We start from the raw sequence: 22,758 nt of genomic DNA, 5'->3' as shown, positions 1-22,758 counted from the left end.
CCGTTAGCCTCAGGGCTCAAGAAGGACATCAATACTGAGAGGCAAGTGTATTTGGGTTGTGTATGTATCTAGGATCACTATCAGGTCTCGGATGTCTTGCTCTCTCTGTCATTCAGGTAGCTGCTGCCAGAGAATCTGGAGCGGTAGGACCTTCGCCCACTGCCGCCTTCCTCTTTCTCCTCCTCCTCTTCTTCCTCGTCAGATCTGTTGAGGCAGAAGCGTCTTCGGCCGGACGGGGGGCTGCCATTTAAAAAAACAAAACAAAATTAGAATCACAGAAAGTGCAAAGAATATTCCGAGAATGAGGCACAACAGTTGACATGCAGCTCTTCAGTGAGACTCTTGTTGCAGTATCATGCTGTAAGACACTGGCATTTAAAAACACATGAACGTTTTCAAAAGTCTCCACATAGTCGAGTATCCTCTTGCACAGCGTAACACCAAAGTCCTTTTACGAACCACCTTCACTTCGCATGACAGCTCCTCAGCAAAATTACCATATAAATGAACTGTGTGCTCAAATTTCACAGGAGCAAATATATAGCAGTAGACACAAACCCTAATATCTCTACCTCAACAGAAAAGTCAGAGATAACTTTGTGTCACCGTGGCTAATCTCTCCGCGGATAAAAATACTGCAAGCTGTAGGTTAATTGCTGCTGTGCTTAAATATGCTGGCGAGCTGAGCAGATCGATGTTCTGTTTTAATTATGTCTAAATTAAAATACTGGAGGGGAAATCTACGCTTGCCTTCGAATTGACTTGGGTTACTCCGCCGGTTTTTTGTATTGGGGTAATTAATCACGAAGACATTTCAACAAATGATGCATCAACAGTTCCTCTTTCTGGGTAAATCTAAATAAATGCAAAAGCAATTACCCGAGCCTTCGGAAAGACGTGAGTTGTGATAAAACAGAGAAGTACTTTTGTTGCTTTTAGACAAACTCATGCATATACACAGCAAACCATTAACTGGGAGTGTGTTAGAAATAAATAACAGGAAAAAACTTCCGCTCATTAGACATACGACAACATACTGCAAAAATGTAATGAACTGTCACTGCAAAAAGTGAAGAAGTGATTTTCTAAAGAGAACAACTTTGTTAGTTCAACACCATGCTTCCACCAGCCTTCGACTCGAAACCAGGCAACACCTACTGCCATCTTCAGTCACTGTCTGGTTTGTACAGATACTTCATCATCACGGTGTCCACGTTTTTCTTCCTCTTCTTCTCCTGCTTCTTGCTGAGTGGCGGAGCTGCTTCAGAAGGCTCTCCAGGGTCTCTCTCCTCTTCAGAAGCTGAAGCTTTCCTCCCGGGGGCTCTCTTGATGCTATTAGTGCTTCGGTAAGAGATGGTGGAGGCCCCGGAGCTGGAATCGGACTCGGAGCTGGACTCTGAATCTTCGGAGGAAGATGATGAGGACTCCTTCTTCGACTTCTTCTTCTTCTTCTTGCCTTTCTTCTTGGAACTTTTCTTCCTGCGGTCATCTTCGGAGGAGTCGGAGCTGTGGCTCTTTTTCTTGCTCTTCTTGCCGCTGCGACTGCTGCGACTACTGCGGCTGCTGCTCCTGCGGCTGCTCATGCTGCTGCCGGTGCGTCTGCAGTCCACAGCGGAAGCGGAACGTCGCAGGCTGGAGGAACTTCGGCTGCTTTCCCTGCCACTCCTCACACTCACCCTGCCTTGGTCTTGCTCTTCTTCTGCCTGCCCCTCCGAGTCTTCCAGACTGCTACGCTTGAACGTGATGGGCTTGAAGTTCAGCACCTCGTTGATGGCTGCCTCCAGGTCGGGGTCCAGGTAGTTACGGTGGCTCACTGGCTTGAGGTCAGATGTGTCTGGCGGGACGGAGTCCGTGTCTCGGGACTGTGGAGGCACAGACATGCTGCGGCCACCGGACGAACGTGAACTGAAGGCCACGCTGAGTGCATCATCGTCCACGTCAAACTCGCTGAGGCGGCAGCTGCGGGACAGGGACATGCGGGAATCCGCGCGGCTCGCGTTGCCAGGACTACGGCGGCTCAAACCCGGGCTTAGGGCTGAGCCGTACTCGCTCTGCCTGTCGTCCAGCCTGGACATGCTCCGGCGTCGGCTCAACGGGCTGATGGCACTCACACTGGACTTGGCATCGTCCAGGTCCAAGTCCAGGTTGGTGCAGCGAGTAGAAGCCCGACTGGGTCCAACAGAGGATACAACTGATTCCTTGTCAAATTCCGACCAGCGGCTGTCCATGCCCTTCCTGGCCCTGCTGGCTGCCTCGGAGTAAGCCTGTGAGATAACAGAGCCTCTGTCGCTCAAATCCTCCCCCTTCCTCCATGAGCTAACAGAGTAGGAGTCATCCTGGTCTTCCTTGGCTTTGTTTCTGCGGAAGGATGCAAATTCCTGAGAGTCACCCTGCTCCTTGAGGGTGCTGAAGAGAGAGCTCTCATCTGCTTTACCACCAGCGGAGCGCTTCCTATAGCTGAGGGAACTCATCACAGATACAGATCTGCTCTGTTCTACCTCTTTACCTTCTTTGCCATTCTCTTTCCACTCTTTCCCCTCTTTGGCATCAGCGTATCTAGATGAGAGGGGTGGCATCAGGGGAAGAGGAGAGCACAGCAAAGACAAACAAATGGAAAAGGGAGGAAAGGAAGAAAGAGAGGTAGAAATGAAAGATGAGTTACACATTTAAAAGGAAGAGATGAGAGAAATTTACAGAGATGTGGGCATTTAATTTTCCACCTATAATTACAGAAAAGACACTTTTATCATATTGGACCTTTATTAGGAGACTTTGCTGTGGTCTTTTAACTTAGCTTCCTTGTCTAATAGGATAAATGGACCATCCGTACATCCCTAAATATTAATAAAACACTCCCGAGTGCTGACCGTGGTCCTCTTAATTAAGTGCCATGTAAGGAGTTATTTAATTAGAAATAGACTTGGGTCAAGCCACTCTTTAAACAGCAGATCTCTGGTAATGGAAATGACCCAGAACCAAACAGAACAAAGTTTAACAAGAGAACTTAGAAATCATGAGGATTTATCTAAGAACAAAAACCAAAATGAATCAGAGATAGAGAAATCCAGTCAGGATCTAATTTACTTTACACAAAAATCAATGAGCCTGGTCCGCGGGGCTCTGTTTTTGCATTAAACATAAAGATCTGTTTCAGGCACGAAAAAAAAAATAATAAAAAAAATCACTTGGCTAATTGTGGAAAGAGAGAAGCTCCCGCTTCTTATACCACAGTTTAATTGTCTTAGCATAATGATTCATGCCCCTACAAGTCGAGGAGAAATCATAAAGAAATGCTGACTTGAGACTAGCTCCCGGGGCAAGTGTCCTAGAGGGAGCATGATTAAAAGGAATTTAAAGCTCCAAAGTTTTTAAAAGTTGTGAGGGGCTCAAGAGGGACACTTAAATCTTCTGGAAAAGAGACAAATGCAGGGCAATCGAAGCTGTCAGCCAGCAGGCTCAATCTATTAATCTCTGGGAGAGGGGCGCAGGTAGGCATGCCAGCTGGCCAACAGGCACCTCGATAAATCTGCCAAGGAGACCAGTGCCTCTAAAGAAACCTCTGTCATCAAACCAGTGGCAATGAGGAGAATACTACGTGTGGAGGGACAGCAAAGGTGAGAGAGAGAGAGAGCGAGAGACAGACAGAGAAATGAAGAGAGGGAGAGAGCATAAAATGTGAAAATAGACAGAGAAAAGGGAGGGAAATTGAGAGGTGGAAGAAAATGAGGGATAAAAATAAAAGAGAAGGGATGAAGTTGACGATGAAGTGAAATATGGTAAGAAAGTGTGAAATGAAGTAAGGAAAAGATTTATAAAAAAGGAGTGAAAAATAAGATGCAGAAAAAAAATACAGACATCTAGAGAATTTGAGAGAAAAAACAGGGATTAGGAAAAGTGAATAAGCAAAAGGAATAGGATAAAAAGAGTGTGTGTGTGTGAGAGAGAGAGAGAGAGAGAGAGAGAGAGAAAGCAGCAGGCTGGAAATCTCCCTAGGAGGACACCACTGCTCATTTTCCGGGCTGTTTATTAGCATGTGTAGGGATTGGACGGAAGACTGTGGTGGCCAAGGTGGCAGGAGGGGGTCATAGTACTGACCTTGAACTCTTCAGGCTGCCATCATCTGACAGGTTTTTGGCTGAGCCCTTGTTTTTGGACAGCCATGACTTCACCCCGTCCACTCGGCCCTCCACTTCAGAGTCTGAGTCGCCCTCGCTGAGAGGAAGGAGAGCAGATACACAGCGTCAGGAGCAGAACAAAAGCAGATTGGACATGGACTGTTAGTCTAGCGATAGGGGGAAAAAAAAACAAAGGGCTTTATAGCACACTCGCACTCACACACACAAACATCACTGACACATGCGCCAGATCAGCACAGAACCCATAGCTTCCAAATACGCCTTTCTCTGTGTGTTAGTGAGCGCACTCTGCCCTCAGTTAGCCTCCAACTGACACACACCGTGTGAGCTCATTCGAGAAGGATAGGTCGAGACACACAAAGCCAAACCAGGTTGGAGGCAACCATTTAAACCATTTAAACAAGGCCTGCTTCCTGATATTTTATGTCCTTATCTAACCAAAATAGCTTTTAACCCCGGGATAATAATTTAAGTGAAGGCTTCGGGGTGCAATAGCCGTCCTGAATGACAGCAAAATGTGGCAGATTGCGATTTAAGAGCAGAATTATGGGCTGCCAGAGGCCTATAAATGGCCAAAAAAAAAAAAAAAAAAAGCTTTTAACACTTCAAAGCTTACTGCATTGGTGCTGATAAAAAGGACTCTGCTCATCCCACATTACCAATGAAACTATCATCATAACTCTTAACTCATAACATACTGGTCTAGGTGTGACATTTATGTGAATTCATGCACCAAAAACAGTCGTAAGCCATTTCTATATAACCATGACTTCTTTAAACAGGCTGTTAATGCTACTGTGACTTTAAGACTTGTATATGAAAATGAGCTCTGCTCTGATTTGCTGCTCCATACGGCTCGTTATTAAAATCAAAGCAATCAAGGTCCACCTATTATATACAAAAATGTGCAATTAAGATATCCTTTCTATTGATTCTATAATTGCTTCCTAGAAATGTGCTTTTCTAAGAAATGGACAGTTCATTTAAAATAAATGATTACACTTTTGCTTTTAAATAACGTTTGTATGTTAAAGAACCTTTAAAACATGAACTCAAATCTCGAGAAAAGGCTTGCTCTTCTTTTTATTTATTTAGTTATTTTTGGATTGTGGGCCTGGTCCACTGCATTCCCCCCTCAATCTCAATAATCATCTAATTAAAAAGACATTTATAAGTAGAAGTGGGGCTGTTATTGCAGAGAAATCACCAAAATGTACAGAGCAGGGTTACAACAGCATCACATTTGGGAGATGTGAAAATACCAGGCTCTACTGTGGATTAAAAAAGAAGGGGGGGGGGGCGGTGGTGAGCATCATTTAGGAAACATAATTAACTTTTGCAAACAGTGACTGTAGCTTTCTACAAATGGATGTGAAACGATGCTGATGGAGGAGCATTGAAGCGGTCAATAAGAGGAGCAAACCCACACAGAGGCCCCCAGGAGCAGACACATGAACAGGCTTCAGCACTGAGCAGCTAACCCAATCCCAGGCCTGTTTGCTCATTTCTCAGGCCCAGATAACAGTGTGGCCAGATTTGCAAGTCAATGCTTCCTTGCTTCTTCAGATTAGTCTTATCATTCACTTATCGGCCAGCATGGTGTACAGAATAAGTATGAAACAGCCTCAGAGAATCCAGAGGGTAGCAGCCGCTCCACTCAAGCTGACGATGAGGGGGAAAAAAAAAAAACTAAATTCCTTGATGAGGCCACGGCTACCAGTTCTGTTTTAATTGGGATTTCAATAATCACATTATATAGTCGTCCTCTGAGGCCAAGGCAGTCAAAAACTACCAAATTAAATTACAGACAATACCCTGGCTCATTATTTCAGAGCTATGAAATGAATTTAGCTCAGAAGCTGCAGCTGCTTCTCTCTGATGCTAGTTTCTGTGGCCTGCCCTGGCTCTCAGCCTGTATTAGGTGTGAACGAAAAGGCAAATTGTCACAAATACACTGTCACAAAACCTATCATCATGTTTAGATCTCATCTGCTGAGTTAAAACAGTGAAACAAGAACCTAAGCCAGCAGTGCCACACTTCAAAATATCATCATAAACTATTAACAGAACAACTATGATTTAAACTTTCACATGCTACACACAGATCAAATTAAGCAATTACGGATATATTAATTATGTAATAGAATATGCAGCTGCTCAGGTTTCTTTAAGCACTGATAATGCAATTTAATTTTTAATGTTTTAGGCCAGGACCTCATCAGAACTATCATAGACCAATGCTGCAGCATCAGGCAGCACATTCATAACCTATTCATGAAATCGCTTTCTGCGATGGAACATTAAGAGATAATCAGCTCTTTGATGTTTGGTTCCTAGCTCCACTGCTGTGAGCAATCCTGACTTAGTAGCTTATATAGGACAAAGCTTTTTCGTATCAAACCACTCCAAACGACAATTTACATCTGTAATATTACCCAGTTAATCTGAAAAAAATAGTGGAATTTTCCTTTATCTAATTTGTTCACCCATGCTCTCAGTTAATATACACACACACACACACACACACACACACACACAGGTGTGGTAACCCCGAGCTGTGCTGGCCAGCCCCACAAAAAAGCCTGGGGACAGCAAGCACTTTGTAATCAAGCACTTACCCAAAGTGTCACACACAATTTATGTCCTTGACCGCATACCATTAGTTAAGCTGCACCGCTGCCCAGGGGAGCAAACAAACACCACCAAGAAGCACGAAGGGTATTAATTGTCTGTGACAATGCGCCTCTATTGGTTCTACATCTCTGTTAAACACAGTTACATTTATCATTAGCACATACAGATCTCATTCAGTCTTCCAATCTCATACATGTTCCTGTGTCTGAAAACAGAGAGAGCTAATTCCTGTGCTACACCGCAGATTAACAATGAAGACTTTATAATAAAATAACTGCTTTTTTATAAATAAATCTGAGCTTTTCACTTAAAGGCTAAGCACCAGCTCTATGAAAGTGTCAAACAAACAGATACAGTGGAATTTGAGTTCCTAACTTGTGTTTATTGATAGTCAGAAAACATGTTATTTCTTACTAATTGAAGGAATAAGGTTTAAAAGACCGTTGGTCCCCCCCCAACGGTGTTCGGAAACTCTAATAGGCGTCTTGCCTGTGACGTAGATGGTGGACAACAACTCTAGAAGTTGCACTTAATTTAATGCAAAATGACGAAAAGGTGTGTTGTTTTTGGCTGCAATAATTCAATGCACAGTGGGACATCTGTGCACAAATAGCCCAAATATCCAGAAAATGGACTAAATTTGTCAACGTTAAACGGGCACTTTGGAAAGGACCATCCGCTCACTCCGTTATCTGTAGTGCTCATTTCACTGGCGCTTTTCCAACAATATGGGCATTTAAGGAAACCAACGAAAGGTGTTCAAGAGCCTCTGTAACATGGAGGTAAACAGGGTAAGGACACTTACTTCGCCTGTTTTAGTTGGTGTTAGTTAACGTTAGCATGACTTACTAAACTCGGTGGCTCAGATTATACTCGGCTACGTAGCTGCATTACGGAGGTTTAAAGTGTCGGATGAATTCGACTTCGATCACATTTACAAGAATAACGGTACCTCTACATTTGAGTTTAGCTTATTGCTAGACTATTGTCATGAATAATGTTGGTTATTTAGCTAGCTAGATACTGTCATAACAGTCAGTCATAACGGTGTTTTACCGCGGCGTCGTTCAGCTGTTGTCCACCAGTGACGTCATGGTTGCGTTCAAGAATTTCTGTAGCGAGCTCGGGTTTTTCTGTCAATTTAATAAAATTGTCAGTTTTAAAGCAAATTAAACATGTAATTTTCATTTTAATTCATACTTATATATGTCAGTAACTAAAATAATGTGGAATATTCATGGAGGTCCATTAAGTGGTGCTTAGCATTTAAACTGTTCTCTAAATGTCTGTGAATTTGTGCAGATTTTATCATGCAAATCTGTCCATTTAAGCTTGGTACTTTAACTGCAGTATGAGCCTGATGTACGTTACGTATTCAGCATTGTAAATATACATTATAGTTCTGAAGGTTACTAACTCGTTAAGAATGACTGGAACAAAACAGCCAGATGTCCAAAAGTCAGATGTTTCCTTACGCCGTGTTCCTTCGTCAGCTCTGTTCAATGGTGAACTATTGGCTATTAGCATTCTGAGTCAAACACATTTACAAATTAAATAAAAAGGGGTTAATTTAACTTAACAAGGGTTTAAAAAATGGAAAATGCAATAACTGCTGGTCGGAGTGGACCTCAGGCTACTGTCAGGGGAACGGAATTGGCCCAATGCCAGAGGCTGGCACTATGTTGGAGGCCACTGGCAGACAAGTTTGTGCCTTTTTGTAGGTCATTTGAGGGTTATATATTATTTAAGTCTGCTTGGTTGAAAGATTGATGAGGAGCACGCCCTTCTCTCTCTCTCTCTCTGTGTGAAAGACTGCTGGGTCCCAGGAGCAGAAATGTGAAATATTCAGAACACGCAGGAACAAGGAGAAAGGGGAGAGATGCAGAGAGAGAGAGAGCAAAAGAAAGACAGAGACTGAGAAGGGTTGCCCCACGTTGTTGTTCCTACATGTACTGCCAGATAGTTGTAGAGGACAGCAGGGGGGTCATTTAACATTCTATGTCCAGAGGGAGTACACCATGGGCAAGGTTACACAAACTATTCACACTTACCTGCCCGTGGATAATGACAACGATAGCTGGATAAAGGTTGTCCTAAAGCACAATGTTAAGGGAGCAGTGGGGAGTATGTTTGGGAAGGAAACCTAATGGACACCATGCTTGACTGGGAGACAGGTGGTCAGTGGCATGCATGCACAGCAGCAGGTGCTCCCATGCAAAATAAAAGATGAACAGAACAAGGGAGGTGTGTTAAGTTAATTGTCATTTCCAGGGAAAGTATTGCAGTATCTCTTAAATCTCATAGCTCTCAGAGTTTTTGTTACCCCTTAGAAACCAAGAATGGTCACTCATGATCACTGTACTGTTCATTTGTTTTAAAATATGTTCATTTGTAATTATTTATTAACAATTTCTTAGTTATGTACTGCATGTCTACAAACATTTTATAGTAACAGATGCAAGTATGCAATTCCAAATTCTTCTGTTTCAATGTCATAAAATAACAAATAACCTTTATCATCATCTACTTACATTGACAAAGGTGGCATCAATTAAAAGTGGTGATTTTTTTTTTTTTTTTTTTTTTTTACAGAATTACAACTGAAAACAATTTTTTACAAAAAGTTTGCACCATGTTATCATCGATAATTAGCACAGCACAATATATTGTTTATGCATCATCATCGCTTTGTCCACATGTGCCGTAATCACACTGCAGGAGTTTGAACATCATGTAGAGTATTTCCGTCTAGTTTGGTTGTTTTTTGTAGAAATGGAGATATAATCATTGAAATTCGATATAAATACATTATTTTCCAGTCTGCATTCAACAACAATGCATTTATCTGCACAGCTCTGTCATTTCTTGCACTATTGACAAACGGAAAAGAAAGAAGAAACCTGCTGAGTCTGTTCTACAGCCTGAACAGAGCAGACAAGTGGAAGGTGGCGGGGGGTGGAGGCAATGCTGAGAAAACCCAAGGAAATAATACGACAGAAGCCGAGAGATGTACATACAGCATCTGTAAATGTGTAAACAAACTTGTTTGGAAGGCTGCAGTACCAAACGACTATGACCACACTTGCTTTTTGTATTTAAATTAATTAAATGAAAATTTCCATGTTCTTTTAATCAATAAAAGTATTTTCCAATATTGTGCAGCCCTACTGATGATAATTCTTTTTCCAAGGGTTAACCTTGTGCAATTCTTTTCTAAATATAATGGATACTGCAATATTATCCAAGGAGAGGACAGTCCAAACAAGGTTAACAGTAGCTCAACTGTGTGCTTCTCACGTTCTGTTCTTTCTTTTCTGATACTTAGTCACCATGTCTTGTAAACTGGAGATGGAAGATGGATGAGAAACAAACATACACACATAAAAAAGGGAACAAAGAGAAAAGTGAGACAGACACACGTTATATAAACCAAAAGAACAGGAGATGAACAGCGCCTGAAGGGAATGAGACTCTTGGGTTTAACACCAAAGCCTTGATGATATCACACTTGTGTTTGAATATTTATTGTGCAGAGTGAAAAAGATTGTAATGCTTCAGTCTCTAAGGCACTTTTACCTTGTTCCTGACCTCTACATTACTTTAACAGTACTCCTTTTTCACTGCCTCACTCACAAGGACAGCACTATTTTCCAGCCTGATGGCTGAGGATGCATTAAATGATCTCCCCCAAGCCTATACTACAAACAAACAAACAAACAAACAAGGCTCAGCTAGAGTCAGGGAGTGCTCTAGCAGGAGTGGAAAAACTACAGTAGTGGAACAGAATATGACTCTGCTGAAGTGCCTGCTGATGGCACTGAATAGATAACGAAAACAGGAGCTTCAAATTATGCACAGCAGTTTTCATGACATCAATATTTCAGGCAGTGGGAATAAAAAATGGCTACGAATGGGGAGATTCAGCTCGCTCCAAAAGTTCAATGAAGACGGTGTTTGTTCGGTGTGACTTAGTCTGGACATTCAGTGATGAGCTCTTCTGTATTACTAGAGCGTGTGTATGTGTGAGAGAGAGGGAAAGAGAAAGAGAGAAAGGCAGGCAGGCTTTCTTTACCTGTTAATTAGGTCCTCATTGTCATCACTTTCCATCTCATCTTCAATAGCCGCCTGCAGGTCACCGATCCGTTTGAAGGCCAGCTTGAGGTCTGCCTGGAGACTCTGGTTTGCAGCCTCCAAACTCTCGATATCCATTTCCTGCAGAAATATGAATTCTCAGAGCCATACGACGGAAAATTTTACAACAGCGCAACCACCATGTTGTGCAGAGGTGATTAGTACATCCACTTAAAAAGGGACATATTTTAGGAAAGAAAACCTTCACAAACATTAATTTGTGTATCTGGAGTCTACCAACCCTCGAAGTGTGAAGCAAGGCAACCCAAGTTAATTTGTAAGATACAACGAGCTGTTTTTGTTCTGTTTCCTACGTCAAATGCTGAGACTTTTGAATTTTCCCTTCTTTGTCTGACACAGTACACAAAGACAAAGTTAAAAGGACTAAAACTGATACTGAAGAATAAACAGAGCCAAGCAAAAATGGCCAAAAAAAAAAAAAAAAAAAAAGAACTTCTCTGTTTTCTTTGAGGTAAATAAATTTTCATTTAAAGGAACAGGTGCTCAAACTAATTGGTCTGAAAAGGGCTGCTTGACAGGGTGAGAACAGTACTATAGACTCTTAAAAATAAAGCTGCTACAAAAGGTGCTTTGAACGATTCCATAGAAGAACCTCTTTAGGTTCCATAAAGAAATATTTTCGCTAATATGTTTAAATGGGTAGAGAACCTTAAGATTGAGTCATGGATTTTTAAGCCTTTAAAACTAATTTCTTAAACAAATAAATGGTTCTTTATGGAACCAAATGTATTCTTCTATGGCATCACTCAATGAACCTTTTGTAGCACCAATTATTTTTAAGAGGGTAGTGTTTGATCCTTGTGGTAATTTGACCCCAGAACTCTGTAAATTTGTGGTATGTAATATGTCCCAATCTGTACCTTCCTGAATATTTTCAAATCAGCAAATTTATGTGTTTTTCTGCTCAATCAATGGTCACACCATTGACATTGCAAGCTTAAGAATACTATTCTGGACAAAAAAAAAAAAGAGAGAGAGAGAATAAAACCGCTTTTAGTTCCTATGCTCACAGATTTCAAAAGGACTCTGCTGCAGTTATACCTTACTAATGCTCTGACAATATTCATTAATATTCTCAGGCTGGATGCCCATGAATCCACACGCAAACGTTATAACTGCGAGTCTAAAGCCATCTAGGGGCCATAATCTGTTAGAGATGCAACAAAAAGGGACAAACTACCTAGTAATGCCCTTGTTTTTAGAAGAAATTTTAGAAAAGTGGGTGGCCACAAACCTGGCCATATCGCGCTCTTGAAAAGCAGTGACTTGGAGCTTAACAAGAGGAAGGCTTAACAGGAAAATATATAAAAATATATAACAAGCATCATTTCTTTGCAGACCCAGGGCCACATGAAAAGGGCTGCTGCAGCTGTCTCCAGACCACACATTGTGTCAGTGAGTAAAAAAGGATGTATCTGTTAGTGAGCTCAGGCTGTAGTCCTCACCAGCTCGTGTTTTTTTCGGCTGGCTTCAGACTCCTTCTTTGCCAGCTCGCTCATCTCTTCTTTGAGGTCTCGCATTTGCCGCTGTAGCCGCTTGTTCTGCTCCTTCTCACGGTTCTCACTTGTACTGCGCTGATCACGCTCCTCTGTGAGCTTCTCCATATTCTCCTTTAGCCTGGACACCAGTCCCTGGAGCATGAAAAAGGGCAGGGTCATTAAAACAACCACCTATAGGTAGTGCAGTCTTAGGTCAGCTGTTACTAAACGTAATGTAGCTTTTGCTCAGCCATTACTAAACAAAAGGTAATTCAGACAAGTCTAGCATTGAGTAAATTTCTCAGCCTCATTTCCTAAGAAGCTCCCTCTGAAAGCACTTCTTCCGTAGATACAGTTTCGTCTAACAGAATAACAATAGCGACTGCCTACTGGTAAGTTCTGCTGAAGAAAACAAACAAACGCACTCATCCTTATTTACAGTCCAGACCACAAGAAACACTAAGCTGTTTAGCAATCTACAGTGTAGTTCTTAATCTGATTTGGAATTATAAATAAGAAAGAAAAAATATTCATCAAAAACAAATGAGTTCAGTAAAGTGACAATCCAAATTTTGCAGAACCTGTACAGTGTAAATATAAGCTTTAAACATTTCTGAAGATATTTCTGCAAATCAAACAAAGCTGTTGATATTTTGGGGCCAATGGGCTGACTGCCCCAGTGTCCAGACCCTGTGAATGCTTTTGTTATTTCTTGAGGCATAAGAAGCAGTTTCCTTTCACAATCAATAAAGTGTTATCCTACATGATCTTAAGAGTGAAATAAAGAGGTGTGGTAAATATCACTACTCATTTCAACTGAATACAAGTTTACAAAATTAAAGATGGTTGTAACAAAGGCAAATAAATGAAAAAAACCCACTATATTTATTTCATTTGTTTTACCTTTTATTAAATACACTATCTGCTTGTTGTGATACTGAAAGAATAAATAACCTCTATTTAATGGCTATTTTCACTAGAAATAAATAAATATATAAATAAATAAATTCTGACACTTTAGGTATTAAAGTTTATAACATTCCCAATGCACTGGTTATAGAGGCCATGGCCTGAGAAGAATATGGATAGTGGGTGCAAATGTTTTATTTTCCTTCTTTTCGGACTTTCAACTGCCTGCTTGATGACCTTGACACTTATGCTACTCTGCCTGGTCAGCCCACACACACATCAACAAACACATGAACACATGCACAAATGCATACACACGCATTTGTCCTTCCCACTCACCTCCAGGCGCTTGACCTGTGTCTTCTCAAACTCCAACTTAGTTTCTATCTCGCGGATCTTGGCCTCTTGCCTGCTGACCAGAGACTTGTCCACCATGGACTGCTCCTGAAACTCCAGCTGACTCTGCAGGGCCGTGAGCTGACAGAGCACACACACACATATACACACACATTGAATTTGTACACACAAACCTAAACACACATAGACTAGCTATACAACACAATTCAGACAACAAAATCCATCAGTATTCTACAGATAGACTTGCTGTGGGGTTTGAATTGAATTGCGGTACCTTTATAGCTGCATATTGTTGTTCCTGTCAATGACTGAAATGAGGCAAAACTCCCCTCATTCTCTATGGAGGATCGCTACAGGGAGTCTTGACTGCAGCCATTTTTAAAAATGCTCTGCTGTTCTCCATTGACCCAGCCTGGTTCAAACCAGGATACTGCATTGGATACTTAATTACCCAACACTTTTAATCCATTATTCAAAAGCCCTTTCTGCACCTTTTGAATTCCTGTTCTCCCATCAAATCTGTGCGCTCTCACCTACTGTCAAAAAAGGTTATGAATTTAGGAGTTTAGAATGATGATTTCTCTCATTTTGACTTTGGGGCCAGGCTTAAGCCTGTTGTACGTTTGAACTGCAGCGCACAACTTCTGATTTTAAGAAGAAAAAAACAAGCAACCATATTTAAAAAAAAAAAAAACAGTAAAAAGACCTCTTCAATGTGCTTAAAGCATCAAATAGCTGTCTATACAAAGTCAGATGAAATGAGGCTGTATGGCCAGCAACCCCTCAGCCCATCTGTATATTAGCTGTATATCTGAGTGAAAGAATCTGGAGCAAGGGGCAGATTAACGTAATGCGACAGCATGGATAATTGCTAAGAGGCAGGCTCTGATACTTATCTCTACTTTGTCCGTTTTTTTTTTTTTTTTTTGGGTAACACTGAGACATAGATCTCCTAAGTCTTGACCTTATCGCCACAGGAGCTTTTGAGACTCCAAGCAAAATGGCTGCAGCTGATAGAGGCTTAATTGTTGCACAGCAGTGACCTGACTGTTAAATGAGACATTAAAGTTTACATGAGGGCAAGCACATCCTTTATCAAGGTAAGCTTCACCTTAGCTTAGCCAATTAAGATAGACCAGTGGTCCGTACAGTATTTTTACTAAGGGCACAGCCGCAACCTCGTCCTCCTCTCGCTGGAATAGGGCTATATGTCATTAATTAATACTGTGTTTAATAGCCTATAATATATTATTTTTTTTATCTTTTATCACATTCTGAATAGTGGTCTGTCATTAGTATTAGGCAGGCATTTTTTAAGACTCAAGCACTGCACATAATATTTTTATGACCCTACATTGCTTAATTTTATTAGCCATCATTAAATTTTTTTAGCTGATACTAAGGAAAAGTTAAAGTGTAAAATAAAACTTATCTGTAATGACTGGCCTAATAGCAAGTTGCTTTTTATTTTTCAGTCACCAAATGTTGAGATGGTATGGTACAAGCGCATCCACAGACAGCAGGGCAAAATATTTTGTTTTAAAATCAACCACTGTCTGACTGTTTTTGGATCACTCAGGGGAAAAGTGTATGATACACAAACATGGATAAATTTAGGCTTAAATGTTTTAAATTATATACAGTACCCATCAAAAGTTTGGACACATCCTCTCATTAGTCATTGGTGGAACAGGGCTACTCAGTGTATAGAACTGTGTACCAGCCCCTGACTTCTGCACAACACAAGTTATGGTCTCAAACTCATTAAGAAGGCGAGCATTTCTACAAATGAACTTTTGACAGGGCCGGCGCTAGCCATTTGGTTGCCCTAAGCACAAATGCTTTGTGGTGCCACCCCCCACCCCCAGCGCCTTTATTTAACAATTTAACAATAATTCAATATTTGTCAATTCATTTCTATTTATTTCCAAAATAACTTCTCAATATTAATGTTTTGAAAACAGCTGCAAATGAGAGGAGTAATTAAAATCTTGATAAAACACTAAACTAATTTTGCATTAACAGTGGCAACAACCATTAAAAGAAATAAATAAAAAAAATTAAAATTATAAATAAATACCACCACCGTTAACAAAAAAAAAACGATTTGTGCAATGACTCACAAATAACAGAAGAACTGAACTTTGTAAACACAGTACAACTATTAGGTCCAGCCTAGGTTTTCAGTTAGAAAGTGCTAATTAAATAACCGTACATAAGTACAAATTTTTTTTTTTTGCCTGTCAAATTTTCAAAAATCACATTCAGTTGCAATGTGTCTTCAAAGTTCACTTTACCAAGAGCCATCCATTCATCAACACATTACTTTGTTATACTAGGTTGTATTTATTCTGTGGAGTGATACCTGAAGTGCTTTGGTCAGAGTGCCTTTATCGTGTAATATTGGCACTCCTGGAACGTCTCTCAGCCAATCACATTGCAGGGTCGGAACTATCTCTAACTATTGTATAATTACTATTATTTTGATGATTTTTCACGAGCCTGATTTTTTGGGTGCCTCATTGGCACTTGGTGCCCTACGCACAGTGCGTGATCTGTGTGGGCGGAACGCCGGCACTGCTTCACGAGGCCACAGCTGTTCCAGGTGACGACCTCATGAAGCTGATTGAGAGAATGCCAAGAGTGTGCAAAGCTGTCATCAAAGAAAAAGGGGGCTACTTTGAAGAATCAAAAATATAAAATGCATTCTGGTTTGTTTAACAATTTTTGGTTTACTACATATTTCCATATGTTGTTTCTTCTTAGTTTTATTGTCTTCCAAATTAATTTACAATGTAGAAAATAATAAAAAAATATAAGAAAAACACTGAATGCGAAAATGTCCAAATTTTGACTGGTACTGTACATTCATAATATGTGGAAAATGGCCCAAAAGTAAGGTAACCCTCCCTGAGTGGGTGTGTCCAAAGTTTTGATTGGTACTGTACTTAAAAAAATTGACCATTTATTGATAAAAATGTATAAATTAAACTAGGATTTAGGACAAACAAATATCAAAAGCACTAAAGTCTTAATGTAGTAACCTCACCTTCTCCTGGACTTCCTGTTTCTCCTTCAAGGCCTCCTCCAGCTGAGCCTGGAGCTCACTACTCTGGGCTAGACTCTGAGATGACTGTAGAAAAACAGTAGCAAAAGCAGAAAAGTCAACCAATCCCACTATACTGACCAAGAAAATCAGCCATGAAAATGCTATTTAAACATCCTGAATGAACATGCACAGGCGCACACACACACACACACACACACACACACACACACTGAATAGATGGATATGCAGTCACCAGGTGTTGCAAGCTGAAAGAGCTATGCTGCATAATCATAGTTGCTGTGTGGAATGACACTATAACTGCAAGTGGGTGATACAGAGCAGAGAATGTGAGTGTCAGTGAGGAAAGAGGGGTATCTGTACTCAGTCTCAGCATATCAAAAATGAATGGGATCTCCAGTATGCAACAGTGTTTGACTAAATGAAGCCTGGGGCTGGTGGAGAAAGCCCAGGGAGCTAGCAGGAGTGCATGTTTGTTTAGAACAAGTTGTAGAATCTCTACATAAGTGTCACAGCGGAGGGCCTTGCTGAGGACCTCAAACCTCTACTGTCATTTCAGCTCAATGCCAACCAACCCACATGCGTAAATAAATTCAGACCACCTAGAAAGATGCCCTGCTAATTGTACAGCAATAATAAACACAGAAAGTACAAACAAAGGGAGAGGGCAGAATAAGAACCTATACAAGCTCTTCCTACTCCCTGTCAATTTGATTGTTTGGCTAGAAATGGGCCAGTGAGGAAAAAGGCAGTGAATCATATTGGCAAATGATAATGATGCGTGGTGTGGAAATGGTAATAAAATACAGAGCTTTCAAATGAAGCAAAATTGCTGCAAAACATTTTGCAACCTAAATGGTTTTTTTTCCCTTCAGGAGGATTTTCCCCCCTTATAAACTGAGCATTGTAAAGGCCACAGTGCAATTTTCAAGAGAGCATCATTGTAGAGACAAGCTTTCAGAAAATAATAACCCTAAAAATACTGCCATCCAGCTGGGGACCGGTGCCATTAGACAGGGCTGTTCGCAAGGAGGGCTGGTGGAGGGGCCTCGGGCTGTGTACATGTCGTCCTGCCAGAGTGTTTTGACACAGGGAAGACAGTGGCTCTGTGTGTGCTTTGACAGGTCTGGAGATGGCTACCTGGGCGACAGCAGCTTTGTGCTTCTTCATGAGCTCGTTCATGTCCTCCTGGTCCTCCTCCATGCGTGACTGCAGGTCGTTCTTCTCTCGCTGCACGCGGCTCAGCTGCTCCTCCAGCTGGGAGGAAACACAAAACACACAGCACAATTAGGACGCAGCACAAGAAAATCAGTATTCACAAAAGGAATATCTTAAATTTTGCCTTGCACAAGAAAAGCAAAAGCGGTGGCTCACAAAAGGGCTCAGCCCACAAGAAATCCATCAATATTTCAAGCAGGAGCCTCAAGGCTCTGATTGAGTTTTTGTAATGTTTTTGTATTCACCTGCTGACTGAGAATTGGCTGCTTACACTGGGAAAGCTGGCCCTCCCACATATAATCCCCCAACTGCATGCCCTTCAGAGCTCAGAATCGCAAGAGCCGCGCACAATTACGCCTTTTTTACAATTAGCCGCTAACGCTGGCACTTCTCGAGCTGCCTTCCCTGGGAGTATCAGAGGTCTAATTCCATTCAATAATAATTACTTCAACAATACAGTAAGGCAATCTCTGAAGAGTAAGGGCTGAATGTATTAATAAGGGATGAAAAATGTGGATATCAGAGAATGCTAATGAATTCATTAACACATAAGTGGGAAATGAAATGGAGTTCGGAACCAGCACAGTCACTGAGGCATCCATCTTATTCACGTGCTGCAGAAACTCACTAAGACATGGTTAATGGCCCAAATCCATTTCCTTTTAGTCAAACTGCCCATTACAGTGCATGGGAGACATTTTGGTTACAGTTTATTGAGCAAATTACACTTTAGTAGTGGTACTTACATGCACTAAAATGGACAATAACTTGCTGTTTGTAAATTACATAGTAAACTGTTACATAATTTCACACTGACGCATCCTTTGCAGTAAAATATAACACTAACAGTAAACATTTTATGAAACTACAAAAAAAGAGCTATTGAGGAAGCAGTAGAATGAATCATAAATCACAGCTTTTACAACAAGAATAAATCAAAGAGAAGCTATTCAATCTGCCTGTCATTTCTAAATCCCCCCTGCACAGGGTTCCAACTTGGCCCAAATCCTCTTGTCAAAAAGAGATGGGTAGAAGGATAAAAACAAGATAAGTTGTCAAAGACATACAAAACGCTCTTTAAAATGCAATTACAGCAGCCGAAGACATAGCACAGACTAAGCAAGGGGCTGAATACATTTTCCGGCTTTGCCTCTCATCTTTTCCATCCATCTCTTCTGTCTGATCTGACAGGGACGAGTCATCTTCCTAATCAAAGATTGCCTCTCTAGCTTTGTCTTTCTCTCCCTCTCAACTGCTCAACTGTTCACTTATTATCTCCAATGCATGCAGGCTGAGGCCAAATCCAGATGACTTTATTCAAACACACCTAGGTAATTCAAAGGAGCAATTTCTCAGACATCTAATGGGGACTGTAGCATTGCCATGTCATTTCCAGGCTCTCTTTTTTTTTACTATTAATATTATGTACAAGTTTACTAAGACTGACACCCATTTGAGGGCCTCATATCATGACGGGATACCGTCAAAATATACACAATTTTCTCTCCCAAACTGCTTTTATGATCAAAATGCCTGGATAAATACTGCTGTGGCAAAAAACATACCTAAGCATGCTGCTTTAGCTTAAATCTATTGCCACATCTAAATGGATGTTTTTAGCATTATTTCACTCCTGTATCACTACAACTCTAAAGGTTAGCAGGCATTTGAAGGCCTCCAGCCTTAGAATTAACAATGGTGTTTGTGAGGCATCTCCTGGGAGAAAGACAATAAGTGGTCACATCCAGAAAGCAGTAAAGAAAAGTGCACAAACACCAGAGTGTAACAGTCCAGCGGTAGCGCGGTCGAAGATGCAGTTTTACAGATGAAACGGCTCAATTCAACATCCTGTCAGACAGCTCCTCGCTCCACAGGAGCCGTAAAGAGAAAGCAGCATAATAAAGACAGGGGCCGAAACAGCGTGTGCAAAATAGGACCATCCGTCTCTCTCTCAATATCTGTTTCCAACCTGCTGCTGTGTGAACTCAATTATATCCTTCTATTCAGGCTGAAGCAGAACCGGCCCATGACAGCGTTATTAAAGCATAATGTATTTCAAGGCGATATGTCTTGTTCAAATTAGAGAAGGAATCGGAAACATGCCATTACGGGCAGAAATCATTTCCCTGTGGTAAATAATTGAACTGACATCCTGACTGGCAATGATCGTGTATGAGAAAGTGCTCAATATGAATGTGTGTGTGTATGACTTATGTATGTATGAGATTTTGTGTGTGCGCGTGTGTGTGTGTGTGTGTGTGTGTGTGAGAGAGTGAGAGAGAGAGAGAGAAAGAGAGAGAAAGAAAGAAACAGAAAACTGTGTTTATATAACTTTATTTTCCTGTTGCTTCATTTCCTTTAGGGAAGACAGATCGATCTTTCTTAGTCCCTCTGAGATGCTGAATATTTCTCACTTTTCTCACTGTCTCTGTAAAATATATATTCTCTAATATCTTGACTTGGCTGGTAATGGACATACGAAAGTCACAGAAGTGTGTACTCACTGCCTGCTTGGCTTTGGAGATGTCGTCCATCTGAACATGCAGGTCTTCAATCTCCACCTCCATAGACTTACGGGCCTTGACTGCAGCTGCACAGGTGAATTCAGACTCCTCCAGCTAGAACAAGCACAAACATAGTCAGTGCTGGGACTCATAGCGAGGCCTTCTGCTTTAAGTCGTCTAACAGCTATGGTAACACCATTGACTCCCATCCAAGGACTCAATAAGAGTCCTTGGGCAAGACTCCTAACACTGCGTTGGCCTAGCTGTAATACCAGTAACCGTGTAAGTTGCTTTGGATAAGAACATCTGCCATAAATGTTATCACGGTTTTGTCTGTTGTAATGGGTTCAATAGCTCACCAGCCAAAAGCTTTTCATTAAAACTCTCTTTAACAGCTTGAGCAGTTTGTATTTTCCTATCTACTAAATTTGGACATGCTCTTAATGTATTTAGCAAGATTCAGAGCAGGTGCCAGAACTTTCAGTTTATGAAAAATACTCAAACAAAACTTGTTATATTAACATGTCGAACCATAATATAGTACATTAATAAAAAACCCTTCTTTTCCAACGTCATGTCAGTGTTGCTAAAGGCTATAGATAATTGTCTAACTCAGAGTTCACTCAGTGCTTCAAATAATGACCCTTTCATTAAAAAAAACAATTACACTGATGAACAAAACTGAAATGCTATAAGCAGAAACTGCAGTGTTTAAAACAATGAAGCAAAACAACTTCTTGTAACTCACCCACTCAAACATTCAGTAACAAGAGGCAGTGCTTCACATCAAAGGCAGAGAGTTCTTATTTTAAAATACATGGTTATATAACAGTTTGTATATATATTTCTATAAAACTGAGTCATGACAGCATTTCAGTTTGGATTTATATTGTACAATGCAAAGAGTTATTAATAAGACTATTATTTACAATCATACACAAGATAAGATGTAAACTATCCTATGCCAATCCATTAGAGCTTCACATAGGGCCCACCACACTCTCTTCCTACCTGCAGCCACCAAAATTCCTTTTGAATCCTACATGTCAACACTAAGGTTGCTGTGGCCGTTTATGATCCGATCAGCAACCGGCTATCCTTAACAACTACGGTTACTCATTGAGCCCTGCCCATGAGTACCCAAACCAGCCACTGTATCACTAGCTCTTCACAGGGGTCATCAGCCAGGCACCTGCTCTTATTGGTGTTTCGCTGCCTAAGCCCACAACACCTCCAGAAGGCTCAGCAGTGAAGTCTGCCGTGCCAGATCCACCCCCATCCAAGCCAGCTTTACAGTCCTACCTCACCCTTTACCAACAACCGTAAATCCACACGGGTCTCCCTGGTGACTAAGGCTGTACCTAGCCCCACTGGCACCGTTAATGCATGCTCAGTGCCACCAATTCCATGTGAACTTTACATGCGCCATCACCAACGATCACAATAGCACCTCTACAGTGCATTTCCCCAAGTAAATGTGCTCTCCTTATAAGGCAAAAACTGTGCTCTCCTTGTAAGACGAAACCGTATACGCCTGCATCCCTTGTAGAAAAATACTGATGATATCCTTAAAGGTTTATTTTTGTGAAGGAATATATCATCATAACAATACTGTATGACATTACCCAGCCCTACTCTCTGCCGACAGATCAGTATGTCACATGAACCTGGTTTTTGAGCTGGGCGATCTCTCTCTTGCTGGGAGCGTTGTTCTTCAAGTGGTCCAGCATGATCTGCGCATCGGCCAGCAGGGCTTTGGTGCGCTTCAAGTCCTTCCTTAGGCGCTTTTCCGCCTCCACATCTCTGTGGCTCACCTGGAAGACAGCACACAGCAACACAGAGTTAAAGCCACGCTCCACACATGCCCAGAAGACATGTCAGTCGATACGAGTCTCAATCATACACCTATACAAACATACTGCAGACGGCTGATACATATTAGAGGCAGTGAAACTACCACCGAGCAGAGAGCTGAGTGAATGAGCCAGAGAGAGAGAGACAGAGAGAAAGTTAGAGAGACAGTGCTGTTATGTACCTGGTCTTGAGCAGTCAGCAGCTTGGCCTCCAGCTCTCTCCTCTCCTTAAGGACCTTCTGTTTGTCTTCATATTCCTCCTCCAACTGCACCTCCATCTGCTTCAACTATAGATATAGACATACACACACACACAAAATGCAAAGACAATAGAAGCAGTGAGGAAACTTGCTAACTGACAACATTTGAATGCCGATTACAGATTCTACAAGTCAATGGCTCTTCAAAACAGCTTATTTTATTTACCACATAGCTTACAATTTAGAGGAC

General features: G+C 41.2%; 1 protein-coding gene across 1 annotated transcript in view; it reads right to left on the bottom strand.

The window, feature by feature from the left end:
• Window positions 1–248: 248 nt before the first annotated feature.
• The window catches only part of myo18ab (myosin XVIIIA b), a 117,748-nt gene continuing 95,238 nt past the window's right edge, over window positions 249–22,758 (bottom strand). The window contains exons 32-42 of the mRNA XM_066663775.1: window positions 22,491–22,595; window positions 22,123–22,269; window positions 20,456–20,569; window positions 17,874–17,990; window positions 16,716–16,799; window positions 13,649–13,786; window positions 12,368–12,553; window positions 10,843–10,982; window positions 10,068–10,112; window positions 4,096–4,212; window positions 249–2,556 (exon numbers count right to left, since the gene is read on the bottom strand). Coding sequence (XP_066519872.1) covers window positions 1,167–2,556; window positions 4,096–4,212; window positions 10,068–10,112; window positions 10,843–10,982; window positions 12,368–12,553; window positions 13,649–13,786; window positions 16,716–16,799; window positions 17,874–17,990; window positions 20,456–20,569; window positions 22,123–22,269; window positions 22,491–22,595 — 2,583 coding nt within the window. The 3' untranslated portion in view covers window positions 249–1,166. The remainder of the gene's footprint in view (window positions 2,557–4,095; window positions 4,213–10,067; window positions 10,113–10,842; window positions 10,983–12,367; window positions 12,554–13,648; window positions 13,787–16,715; window positions 16,800–17,873; window positions 17,991–20,455; window positions 20,570–22,122; window positions 22,270–22,490; window positions 22,596–22,758) is intronic.

The sequence above is a fragment of the Hoplias malabaricus genome, chromosome 1 (genome assembly GCF_029633855.1).
Source record: "Hoplias malabaricus isolate fHopMal1 chromosome 1, fHopMal1.hap1, whole genome shotgun sequence".
NCBI lineage: Eukaryota > Metazoa > Chordata > Actinopteri > Characiformes > Erythrinidae > Hoplias > Hoplias malabaricus.
Note: the sequence above shows the minus strand (reverse complement) of the source record. Positions and strands in the feature narration are given on the sequence as shown.